This window comes from Pongo pygmaeus, chromosome 2, assembly GCF_028885625.2.
Source record: "Pongo pygmaeus isolate AG05252 chromosome 2, NHGRI_mPonPyg2-v2.0_pri, whole genome shotgun sequence".
Classification (NCBI taxonomy): domain Eukaryota; kingdom Metazoa; phylum Chordata; class Mammalia; order Primates; family Hominidae; genus Pongo; species Pongo pygmaeus.
Genome location: NC_085930.1, coordinates 138,857,742 through 138,871,056, shown reverse-complemented (window position 1 = coordinate 138,871,056; position 13,315 = coordinate 138,857,742). Strand labels below are relative to the sequence as shown.

Sequence of the window (13,315 nt, the reverse complement as noted above, 5' to 3'; positions counted from 1 at the left end):
TTTCAGAAAGGATCAAATAGAACCACTTAAAGTGAAAAATATAATTAAAATTAAAAATTCAATTGACAAATTAAATATTATATTAAATGCAAGTGAGGTGAGAATTAGTGAACTAGAAACTGAAGAAATTATACAGAATGCAGCACAGAATGACAAAGAAATAGAAACATAAAAGAGCAGTTAAGAGACATTGGGGACAAAATAAGAGGTTTTCACAAATTTCTAATTAGATTTCTGCAAAGAAATAATACAGAAAATAGGAAAAATAAAATTTCAAAATGATAATTTCAAAATTAAGCACTGAAGATTTCCAAAATTTATAAGAAACATAAACACTCAGATTCAAAAGACTGACAAGTCCTAAGCAGAATACATAAAAAGTAATTCACACCTGGACACATCATATTGAAACTGTCAAAAACTAAAATCAAAGGGAACATTTTAAAGCAGCCTTATACATTTTTAAAAGTTGCTTACAAAAGAACAATTATTTTGACAGATAAATTCTTTTTTGTTTTTTTGAGACAGAGTCTCGCTCTGTCACCCAACCTGGAGTGCAGTGGCGTGATCTCTGCTCACTGCAAGCTCCGCCTCCTGGGTTCATGCCATTCTCCTGCCTCAGCCTCCCGAGTAGCTGGGACTACAGGCGCCTGCCACCATGGCCGGCTAATTTTTTTGTATTTTTAGTAGAGACGGGGTTTCACCATGTTAGCCAGGATGGTCTCGATCTCCTAACCTCGTGATCCGCCCACCTCAGCCTCCCAAAGTGCTGGGATTACAGGCGTGAGCCACTGCGCCCAGCTGACAGATAACTTCTTAATGGCAATAATGAAAGGTAGAAGAAAATAGAAGCCAGAAGACTATGAAATTACATTTTCCTTTTTTTTAATACTCTGAGCCGTCACACTTACGTATTTTTTCCAAGTCTTTTCTTTTTTTCTTTTTTATTATACTTTAAGTTCTGAGGTACATGTGCAGAACGTGCAGTTTTGTTACATAGGTATACACCTGCCATGGTTGAAATCACATTTTCACAGTGCTGAGAGAAAGTAACCATCAACCAGAATTGCTTACCCAGTGAACTATCTTTCAAAGAGATTTTCAGGGAAACAAAAACAAGAAGAGTTGACAATGAACTGACCTTCATTAAAGGAAATTCTAAAAATTGTGCCTTAAGCAAAATAAACATGATTTTTTCATGTTCTTTTGAAGGTATCAATGACTACAAGGAAGGTGTCAGTCAGATGAGTAAACATGAGGGTAAAGCTAGATAAGCACTGACTATATAAAACAACAATAAGAATGTGTAATTGGTAGAATTTAACAAAAACAAGATGGAAATAAAATACTAGACAATAATATGTAATATGGGAGGGAGTTTATTAAAGTTTCTAGAGTCCTTGTATGTTGAGGATGAGGAAAAATACAGAGATTAACATTAAACATTGTTGAGTATGCATGTTAAAAATTCTAGCTAGTCATGAAAAGCTGTACTCTCTACAAGAGTATAAATGCCAGGTTAATAGAGAGGAAGACATTAAATGAGAAACTTCTGCACCTGTTCTCCATCCAAGCCATCAACTCCTTCCTCACCAGGATTGCCCTGTGAAGCAAAGGAAGATCAGAATCTTAGAGACAAGAGAAAAAGGTTTATGTAAATATTTCTTTGATGTTAATTTCCTTGCTAATATTTTTTCAATTGACACAGAATCTAGACTCTGTAACACTTATATACTGCACCCAGTTACTAAAAAGTAATGATTTTTTCTTCGTGAAATAGTTATTAGGGTTATATACTATTTTACCTCATAGCTTCAGGTGCTAAAAAATGTATATGTATTTTTTAACCTCAAAATTTGAGTGGATAAGAAAGACTCCCTTTAAACTTTTGCACTTGGAACAAGTAGCTGTTTCACAAGATCAAATGAAACACTGGTTGTCGAATGCTAAAAATGGTCTTTTTGTCATCGACCTTCTTTATAAAGATGGCAAATATGCCTGAATTAATTAATTTAATGGAAACCTGGTAGTTCACAGATTAAGGAGGAACTAAATGAGTGTGTGTGCATGTGTGTGCATTTTGGGAGATAAAATTTTAAAAAAGAAAAGAAGTGAAAAACTGAGGCTAATTACGAGATAGGAGTAAAACTGGGCAGTGGCATGGTGACATCTCATCAAATATTCCACCGCTTACAAATTATGGGCCCTTCATTTTTCCAACTAACCCAAAATGACCAATAATATATTCATTATAAAGAATCTTTCAAAGAAAAAGCCAGAGTTTCACAAGCAAAATAAAATGCATTTGCATGTGTGAAATAGTTGATTTACTCCTACTGTCTACAAAAGAAAATCAAGTTTCAGGCATTTTTTTAACCAAAGCACAGCTGAGTTATGCGTAAAAATAAGTATACCGAACTCTTGGACTAGAATTACATGGCATATTTGCCACAGGCCGCAGGAGGTTAATCGGTGGTACCAGAAAACATGAATAAGGAAGCTCCATGAGCCCTTGTCTGTCTTGTTCATCATTTTGTAACCACTCCCTAGGATAATGTGGGGAACAGAGTGGGTACCTAATAAATACTTTTTGAGTGAGTGAATCAGCAAATGGATACTATGGTTCCGAATCTGAATGTAAATCATTCCCTTCTTGTGCCAACTCCTTTCCTAACAACCTCATCCCAGCACTCCTCTTCCATTTGACACCCACCTTGACCAGACCCAGCCCACCACACCCTGGATTCAGGACCAACATTTCTAGACCATCATGTGATGAATACGGTGGCCCAATTCTTATATAGAGTCAGCGAGGATTGCAAACAATATGTCACTGCCTTAAACCTGAAATACATGTCTTACAAATAGTCACTCATTAGCATGGAAGTTTGGCTATTAATATCGTCTGACAAATTCTCTTGTCTAAAAGTCTGAAGCCTCACCTCACTCAAGCAAAGAAATGCGATTGAAATAAGTATTGCATTTCCCAAAGAAACTGCTATCCAGTTTAAGAAGGATAAAGGAGATTACCTACCGTCTCTCCTGAAAATCCTCTTGCTCCCTAAAGTTAGAAAGAGATCAAAAGAATTGAGCTTGAATGAGATTTTTAAGCCCTTGTTTCATTTAGGAAACCATATGTTCCCTGGTTTGAAGAAAATACAATTACAATATTAGATCAAAATGAAGACGCCTTGTCTGGCAAATGTGGTGGGCATTACAACACCCTGGTTATTACTACCCTCCTTTGCATGGAAGCTGGAGAAAATTGCACTTTGCAATTCCTCACATAGAAGGAATGAAAGGGAACAACAGTGACCTGCCTCTTATTAAAATGATGATATTTTTCAAACAAAAGTGAGAATACATTGGCTAGCAAGCATGAGAGGGCTTCAAGGAGCAACAGGAAAAATGAATTGAAAGAGTAATTTGATAGGTATACAGAACATGGTCATTGTGGTTAGGACAACTCTCTTTAGGATTCTTAGATTGTAGAATTTTTTTCTTTCAGTTTATTAAGGAAGATTCTCCAGTCCTGGACAGTAGAGGGACATTTAATGCAACCAACCGAAAATGTACCTGTATCCCTTTAGCCTTTAAAACTTTAGTGTTCTCACATGGACACAGGGAGGGGAATAACACACATTGGGGCCTCTGTCAGGGGACGGGGTTAGGGGAAAGAGAGCATCAGGAAAAATAGCTAATGCATGCAGGCCTTAATAGCTAGGTGATGGGTTGATAGGTGCAGCAAATCACCATGGCACACATTTACCTATGTAACAAACCTGCACATCCTGCACATGTACCCCAGAACTGAAAATTAAAATAAAAACAAAAACAAAAAAAACTTTAGTGTTCTCAATCCTACTTCCAACCACCAGCACCTGTCACTCTTTTCTGAGGGTTTTTTCAGGGACCAGGGCCTGCTCTACCCACATGCAAGACAGACCAAAAGTGCTAGGAACTAATACCTCCTGGAAGCTGCTGTTAACTAATTCTTGATGGGATTTGGTGTATAAATACCCCAGCTCCCTCGCCCCTTAACTGGGGTACATTGAGATGCATGTTCAACTCTGGGGTGCCAGAGTTCTTCAGCAGGATTAAGCTCCATCTACCCACAGTGGTGATCTGATTGATAATGTACCCTTTTCAGGCCTCCTTTCCTCCTTATCGCACTTCCTTACTTCCCCACTAATGTTTACTAGAATTATCTCCCAGTAAAATACTTGCAATTGACTCTTTTTCTCAGGCTTTACTTCTGGAAAACCTTTAATCTGAGGAGGAGCTAAGACTCCATAGCTATGTTGAAGAGTTATGATTTTCCTCAAACTCAAGAGATGAAGCCAAGAAAGAGAAAGAATCCCACAGCTCAAGGTCACACTCACCTTAAGTCCCCTCATACCAGGGCATCCTTCCTCACCTCGGAGTCCAGGAAGACCTCGGGGACCTCGTTCTCCCTGTGGAAGAAGAAGACACATGAATGCACTCAAGCAACTGTCTCTGTCACCACAAGCCAATTCAAGCCAGCAATAAGGACCTTCAAAATGACCAAACTATGACTTGGTCCTTACCGTTGCTTTTACAACCTCAAAGATCTGCTCAGGTCACCTGCAAGGCACTCAGATTGTTAATCCATCAACTGCTCATAGAGATGACTCCAAACCACACAAACCCAAACTATCTGCATTTTTTAATCAATTCAGTTAAGGCTTATGGGCAAAACTTCAGAATTCAAATAAAACAGAAGGTCTGTCTGAACATTTTCTTCAGTCAGCTGAAATTGGATGGAGGTTTCGCTGTGGTCCCTCAAGGAATAAACCATTATTTGACCCTTTCTCTTCCAGGTGAATTCTTACCCATTCCTAAGGTATAAGTCCTGTGTCACCTCCTCTCCTGAGAAGCTTTTCCTGTTGACCCCACCCAACTGTCCCTTCAATTTCCTTGTAGTATTTGGAGGATACAAATCAGCACATATCATAGTGAAATGTGGTTTTACACATCAGAATCTCCTGCTATATTGTGAGGTTCATGGAGACAAAGACAATGTCTCATTTCTTTATCGCTGCATTTCTATCCCCAAACACAGCATCTGATATCATACAATAGACATCCAACCAGGATTTGAAGAATGACTTACTGAATTATATTAATAAATATAACCTTTTCATCTAGGTATTAGATTAGGAAGGGAATTGTAGATATCATGCCTTTTGCCAAGTTGATTAAATATTAATTGGAAAGTACTGCATGTCACATGAGCTTTAATCAAAAGACAATCTACATTTGTAATATCTAACTTTGACTTAATTAGGTTGATAACTACATATGCTATTCAGGACAGTAAAAAGACATGAGAAAATGAGAACTATGGATCTAGAATGAAAGGGCATGTATTTGAGTCCTAGTTCTGCTTCCAGCCTGTTGTGTGAGCTTAGACAAAAGCACGAGATCACAAGATGCCATGAATCACAATTTTCACCATTTATAAATGTGAATCTAGGTAATACTGACTCTAGTCATCTCATAGGATTATTATATTGAATGTATGAGATGCTGTATTGGAAATACTTCACAAAGTATATGGATTGAACAAATGAGGTGTTTTGTACTGAGATAGCAATAGATAACAAAAGCACAGGTTCTGGCATCAGACAGACAGTTTTGGACACATCTCCAACCCTCTCCAACCTTAACAAGTCACTTACTCTCTCTGAGTTTCTACTTTCGCATCTATAGAACGAAAGTATTAACACATACTAGCAGGGTTGTGATAAGGATTAAATGTGATAATACATACAAAATGCCTAATGCAGGGCTTCACACACAGTAGATGCTAAATAAATGTCTGTTTTCCTCCATTCTTCCTAGTCTATTTGTATTTTTAGCTTCAATGTGTGGTGTTTAAGCTTCATCTGGAAAATGCAATCCTAAAATATCTACTGTACTATATTGCAATGTATAGTGCTATCAGTGTGAATAATTGGTTGTTGTGTTTATTAGAAAATAGTTGATATATACAAAACAAATGCTCTTGATAAAAGCAGAGACATCAAGGAAAAATTTATTTTTTAACAAAACTAAAAATAAACCCACTCAGCATGACTACTATTTAAAAAAAAAAAGGAAAATAACAAGTGTTGGCAAGGATGTGGAAAAATTGGAACCTTTGTCCACTGTTGGTGGGAATGTAAAACGGTGTAGCTGCTGTGGAAAACAGTATTTCTAATTCAAATATTAAGCTCTATAATGTTTAAAAATTGGTCTCTCATCTACTCACAGTATTTGCTTAAAGCTATAAATAATATCTATGATTTAATGGAAAGACTAACACCACTAAAAGGTTTTCAAATGTTTGGCTATTTTATAACAAATGGGAATAATAATAATAACATATATACATATATACACATAATAATAATATGTATATATGTTATCATTATATTTATATATGTTATTACATATATATATAGAGAGAGAGAGAGAGGAAACTAAGAAGGTTTAGCCCTGTGTCTGGCATATATAAAACTGTCAACAAATGTTAGATGTTTTTGTTACTACAAAGTTACATAAATATTTTTTGTGACCTTAGAAAATCTGACTTTGTTCTATAAGTAAGGTTTTGCTGTGTAACCAATGCATAAGTTATTATTTAACCACCCATTCATAACATATTTCTTTTAAAATATACAGAATTTGGGAGTCTGACAGATTGCATTTTCCAAAGCCAGAAAACAATATCTCCCATTCCACACGCTCTGTGACCATGCCCCTCCTCCATGCTGGGGAGGAGTCTAAGTCCCCCCCTCTTGAATCTGGTCTGGACTTAGTGACTGGCTTGCAACCAACAGCATGAGAAAGCCATGTTACAGCCTGACTTCTGAGGCTGGGTCATAGGCCTTGCAGCTTCAGCCTTGGTCTCTTGGAGCACTCCCTCTCAGGACAGACCCTCCCTGCTGGAATGCTTCCTGTCAGTTCCAGCTCTACCTGTCCTTGTGCAGTTCCAGCTAAGACGCCAGAGCAGCAGACATGTGAGAAGGGGCAGTGGGTCCTCCAACTCCTGCTTCTAGAGCCCAGACGGTCTAGTCTGAGACTAGTCAACCCAGCTGAGACCCCAGGCGTGGAAGAAAGAGGCCCCTCTTTTGCTTCTTTTTCAGGGTCCCCACCCACAGAATCTGTGAACATAATAAAATGATTATTTTACACAACTAAGTTGTGAGGGTTGTAGGGGGCAGTGGGACTGTAAGTCATGGGTAACTGGAACAATGATTTAGTTATTTGTCCTTGTACACTTTCAACTTGAACTTACAAATTTATGGGCCCCATTCTGAAGCTGGTCTACATCTGCACAGAGATGTCTCTGCTGTTGAGTAGACCAATCTGACCAGCTTTTCAAGCCAACAACATTAAAAGCCATTCAGAGGACAACACATTGTGAAGTCGCCTTCTCTTGTGATAAATGTATTGAAAAGAAACTAAGACCTACTAGAGTTGTTCTTCAAATACAGGGGCTATTGAGCACTTGAAATGTGTCTGGTCCAAACTGAGATGTGCCTTCAGTGTAAAGTAACATTTAGAAGATAGTGTATAGAAAAAGTAAGATGTCTCATTAATTTGTATATTAATTACTAATGAAATGATAATATTTGAGATATATTGAGATAAATAAAATATATTATTAAAATTAACTTCACCTGTTTCTTTTTACTTTCTTTAAGATAGCTGCTATAAAATTTAAAATTATAAATGTCACTTGCATTATATTTCTAGCCCTGTACTAAAGGGTCTTTACAAAATATCTTGGTTTTATAATGTTGGCACAGTAAAGAAGGGGGACAAAACCATCTTTCACTCTAGACAGACAAGAATTTGGTTTATCCTGTTTGTCTGAAATTGGAGCCAATTGTCCTAATGGGTGGGATGGACCTTACGTCATTCTCCTAACATTGACTGGGCTCATTGAACCACAGACCAGGCAGAAAAAATAAAATAACACTTAAAGGACATTTTAAAACATAATAAAAATGGGAAGGAATATTTTCATCATTTCTAAATAAAATAGCAAAAATCCATCAATCACGTTCCTGAATGTATTTCTAACACCTAAGACTGTGCTTACTGAGGAAAAATAAATAGAAAAGTTGAGCAATTATCTTGTAAACATGAAGAAATGCGACTCCGTCTCAAAACAAAAAACAAAAAAAAAAAAAACAAGAAACGGATGAGCTTACATGGGTCTCAGCAGCTACATTTTCCCCTGATTTCTGCTTATTTTCCAACACCCTGAATGTTTAGAATAATAAAACAATGTGCCACTCTAAGTGGAGCAACGACAACATAGATACCAGTGGTTCAGAAAGCGTGGTCAAAGGGCCCCTCGTGTTTCCAAGATCCTTTTGGGAAGGTCACAAAGTTAAAGTTATTTTTCCAATTACACCAAAATGTCTTTTTTTTTTTTTCATTCTTCTCTCCCAAGTTGTGGTAAAGTTATCAAGAAGCCACATGGCAAGTGACAACACCACAGACTGAATACAGAGACAGATTGGAAATCCAGCTGCCTTCTAGTAAGCTAAATATGCTAAACAATGCCTCTTTCTCACTAATATTTTTTGTTTGGGAAAATACAGTTATTTTTCATAAAGAAATATGTCATGAATGTTAACTTTAGTGAGTTTATTGTTGTTATTTCGAAATAAGATAAACAATTTTTAATATTCTTAGTTCTAATTTCTAATATGGTAAATAATAATACATGGAAACCACATAAACAAAAGCTCTTCAAGGTTCCCAATAATCTTTAAGAGTGTAAAGGTTGAGAGGTGCAGGAAATTGAGAGATTTTGGTTAAAAGGTACAATCTTTCAGTTATAAGTGAGTAAGTTCAGGGGTTCTAATGTACAAGATGGTAATTATAGTTAATAACACTATATAATATACTGGAAATTTGCTAAAAGAGTAGATGCTAAATGTTCTTGCCACACACAAAAAAAATGGTAACTATACGAGGTGATGGACATGTTAACTGACTTGATTCTAGTATCATTTCACAATGTATACATATATATCAACTCATTATATTGTGCATCTCAAATTATACAATTCTATTTGTCAATTATACCCCAATAAAGTTGGGGTGGGGGGAAGAATATAATGTTATCCTCAGGCCAAAATATTTGAGAACCAGTGGTATATACATGAATCAACCTTAAAATAGGCACCAGTGGCAAAGTGGTTTTCCATAATTCAAAATTAACCGAAAACCATGGGATTTAAAAATCCTTCTGGCATTTATATTATGTAATAAAAATGGTCCCTATCACATCCCAGTCCCCTAGCTCACAATTCTCTCTATAATATACATTTCCTCCACAGACAATCACATGACTAATAGATAACTTCTCTTTGCCCAGCATATCCCCAGGGGTGTGTTCAGAGTTACGTGCAATCCATCGGTGGCTAACTATAACTCCACCATCTTCTCAGCCACATAGGGAAGCATCTGAATGACCTGTAGTAAGAATGGTCTTAGATTCTCTTCAATTATTTTGTTAACCATTTACAAACATAGATAGCTTAGTAATAGTAACAAATTATCTGCAATTTAGCTTATGATTAACAACTACTTTGACATCCATGCACACTAGACACAGACCACATTTTCAGTTAGTTCAAATTCACTGATTAAAAAATAAAACAGCCATACTGAATCATTAATGCATTCCAGAAACTATATATTTAAAAAGCAGATCTGCCTGGCATTTATTATAATAAATGTCTATTTTATATATATATTAGACCCACTTTAAATGGCATAGATGAGAAAAACTTTCATGACTTAGGTGCAATTAAATATTGCTAATATTTGATCCATTTTGCCATGTTCTTTCAAAGTAAAGAAATAACATTCGGTACTTACATATCTGCCTTCCTCACCAGGATGACCGGGTAACCCATCAAAACCCTTCTCTCCCTGAGAAGACAAGAAGTCAAAATAAATAACTTTGCCTCTAAATTATTTATTTCTCAAATCTATGTGAAATAAGAATTGTTACCAATAGATACCCTTGTCTCACGGAGTTGTCATTTTATGGAGAATCTACTAAATATCAGGCACAATGTACAGAGATATACAGAAACAAATACTCGTGTCCAGTGTTACAGTGAAAACATGCATACCTGTTTATCTCAATAGTCAGTATATCAAACTATTCTTATTTTCCAAAATACCTTCTTCAGTCATTCTATTGCAAAAATCCAAATCAAGACTTGTTTCTAGTTAAAAGCGCAAGGAAAACTGTTACTCTTAAAGAAGGTTTCAACCTTGTTTTACAAAACATCCGTAAGCAAAGGTCTTCCTGCCTATCTTATTCATGAGAAATGGTTGTTTATTTCTGTATGACTCAACTGTCCAGTTTTGTTTTGTTTTTTTACTTCTTCTTACACACCGAAACACACAAACCATTTCCTCTCAAAGAAGTTTGGCTTGCCATGTTATAGTCAGATGTGTTTATTTAGTCTAAAAGCTGGTCAATAAGACCTGGAAGGCATATTTTATTTGTGAGCAACAAAGATATAAAAGTCATTATGACCATCTACTTAATTCTTGCAAACAGAAACAGCAGAGAAGTCAAAAATTTAAAATACTCCCATCTTTGGCCTTAGAGGCACAGGCACAAGCTGCAAAGAAACATACCAAGAAGCTCCCTAAACCTGATTTTCTGATTCTCCAAACTGTTAATGAATAACAACATGACAGGGAAAAATCTAATGCTAAGGCATGATTACAATTTATTTTTCAAACAGTAATTATAAACTTTATACTATTCTAAATTTAAAAGATTGATCTGCAAAGCCCTGAAGAGCTCATTCCAACAATCTCATGGAAAATCTTCCAAAGAGAACGTGTAAAAAGATGACACAAAGCCAGCAGGTGTAACTTAACCTTACCTGTGTGTTTGTGATTATACCCTCATTATAAAGCTTCAATCCCTGTGATAATGGAACCTTGCCAGCCCTGAATATCTGAGGACCATTTCTAATGAGATACTCTCCCTTAGAAGTGTTAAGGAGTAATTTTCCTATTGATTAACCTAGAATTGACAGAGATGCAACTCTTTTCTCAGAGTTTGATGCTGTAGAAAAGAATGTTAGATGGGAAAGAGGCATTTACTACTATAAAGAAAGCAGATGTTGGACAAGTGAAAATATGGTAGATAAGTGAAAACTGTGCAGTGGCAGAATTTGTGACATTATTTGTCAAATGAGCATAAGAAGGTAGCATAATATGGTGGAAATCATGTGGGACTTAGAGTCAGGCAGACATAGGGGCTTAACTCCCAAATGCATCTTCATAATGATGCAATTTTGGGAAAGTGATGTCACCTTTCTGAGCCTCAATTTCACACATGTAAAATGACATCTACCTGAAAGTGTTTGTTAGGGGGGTAAAATTAGAAAATGCTGTTAAATACATAACACAGTCTGGTATGTAGCGGGTACTGAAATATCGTCTCTCTCCTTCCCCCTATTCACATCTGACAAATTCTTACCTTCCTCCCAGAACTCCCATAATCACCTCTGTACCCATCTTCTCTAAAACACTTTGCATATATATTGCAGCATGTTCTTTCCACAATTGTATCCTGAAAAACAGATTCATATCACATACGATTTTCTCATCTGTGTTAGTCTATATCACATTACACACTAAGAAGACAAAATTCTGTCAATGTTTTTAAAATTATTATAATTAATAGAACTCAGCAAAGGATGGCGTTTTTAAAAAGTACTTACAAGTTGCTTCAGCAAGACGCTTGGGAGGGATCGCAGTGTGATGCTCAGAGGTTGCTTATATGCAAACCCTCTGCCAAATTCCAGCTCCTGGAGCTCTTCTAATTTATGGACACCTTCCAGGCCAATGATTAGGAGTCCAGAGAATCCTTCACAATTTCAACAGACGGGAGATTACTTTCATGTCTTTTGAATGGTCTATCTTTGTCTCAGCCCCACATATTCATCCATCATTCCACCATTCCCACAGCCTTCACTTGTCTTGTCTCAAACTGCATTTTGTTACAATTAAAACTAGTTTGTGGCATGCCTTCTTGAAGAATTGGTCTGATACCTTTCAATCCCACCAGCTGAAAGTTAAGCAGAACCACAAAGGACTCTCATAGCTCTCTTATAGCCCCCATTTTGTCATTTCACAGATGATTTTCAGCCTCGTTGTATTAAGTTAGATCCTTCTAAGCCTATCCCTGAAGTTGACTTTCGGTTACACTTAGGAATTGTGGCAGTCACTGTGGCTGTTCACAAACGTTCTGGCTCCCCTTCTTAAGGGCACATGATAGGATTGCATGTCTTTAGTCAGGTTATAAACACTCATTGAGCCTCAATTCCTTACCTGTAAAATATTATCTATCTCATGAAAGTTAGAAGTGACCACACGGCTCGCTCTAGCTAATTAAATGTGAGCAGAAGTGACATGTGTTAATCCCCAGGAGAAATTTTAAGAATAGTACACAATTTGCACCATTTCCTTTCCCTTGCCACAGCAATTACAAAAACAGCTGTTGGGATAGACCTTCCTTCAGCCTGGGTTCTTGAATGGTGAGCAGGAGGCAAAGATGAATCACTTCTTGCTATTTTAAGTCACTGAGGTTTGGAGGTTGTTATTGCTGCATAATCTAGCCTATCCTACCAATGCAGGCATTAAGAGATCATCTGGATTTGTCCACAGAACAAAAACACAAATGAACAAGGGTATTTTGGTAAGTCAACTAGAAATCACCTTGTTTGTCGAATTTAAAAACAAATATTACTGTTAATAGTTTGAACAGTAAATTCTTGGCACATACATACAAATCAGCTTTTTGCTATGGTAAACAAGCTGCTTGACAATTGTGTGGTTAAAAGTTGTGTGCATATTCTTAATTATTCCTTAAAACTAAATTCTTTGAATGGAATTTCTGATCCAGCATAGCATGTAAGCATAGTCTCTTGTTACATACTCCCAAATCCCCTCCAGAAAACAAGCAACAATTTAAACTTCCAGTGGCAATCTATGTAGTGAATTAAGATGGGAGTAAGGTGTCATAAAAAAATATTCTAGCACATGATTAACCAATGGAAAACATCATCCCCAGCAAAATATGTTGAATATACTCGACTGAAGAGGAAAAGAGGTGAAAGGAACTTGAGCAAGTCAAGTTGCTGGTTGTCCATCCTCAGGTTGCTTTTGAGCCTTTTCATGGCACAAAGAGGGAATGGTGAGAGTCATAGTGTACAGTTGAACAAGTTGTGCTGCACAAGAATACCCATCT

General features: G+C 36.6%; 1 protein-coding gene across 2 annotated transcripts in view; it reads right to left on the bottom strand.

Annotated features, from left to right (window-relative positions):
* LOC129033974 (collagen alpha-4(VI) chain-like) overlaps positions 1 to 13,315 on the bottom strand; it is a 105,574-nt gene that overhangs the window by 52,651 nt on the left and 39,608 nt on the right. For both annotated transcript variants that reach the window (XM_054483242.2, XM_054483241.2), the window contains exons 11-16: positions 11,787 to 11,932; positions 11,543 to 11,635; positions 9,910 to 9,963; positions 4,383 to 4,454; positions 3,035 to 3,061; positions 1,559 to 1,603 (exon numbers count right to left, since the gene is read on the bottom strand). In XM_054483242.2, the coding sequence (XP_054339217.1) occupies positions 1,559 to 1,603; positions 3,035 to 3,061; positions 4,383 to 4,454; positions 9,910 to 9,963; positions 11,543 to 11,635; positions 11,787 to 11,932 (437 nt within the window). The remainder of the gene's footprint in view (positions 1 to 1,558; positions 1,604 to 3,034; positions 3,062 to 4,382; positions 4,455 to 9,909; positions 9,964 to 11,542; positions 11,636 to 11,786; positions 11,933 to 13,315) is intronic.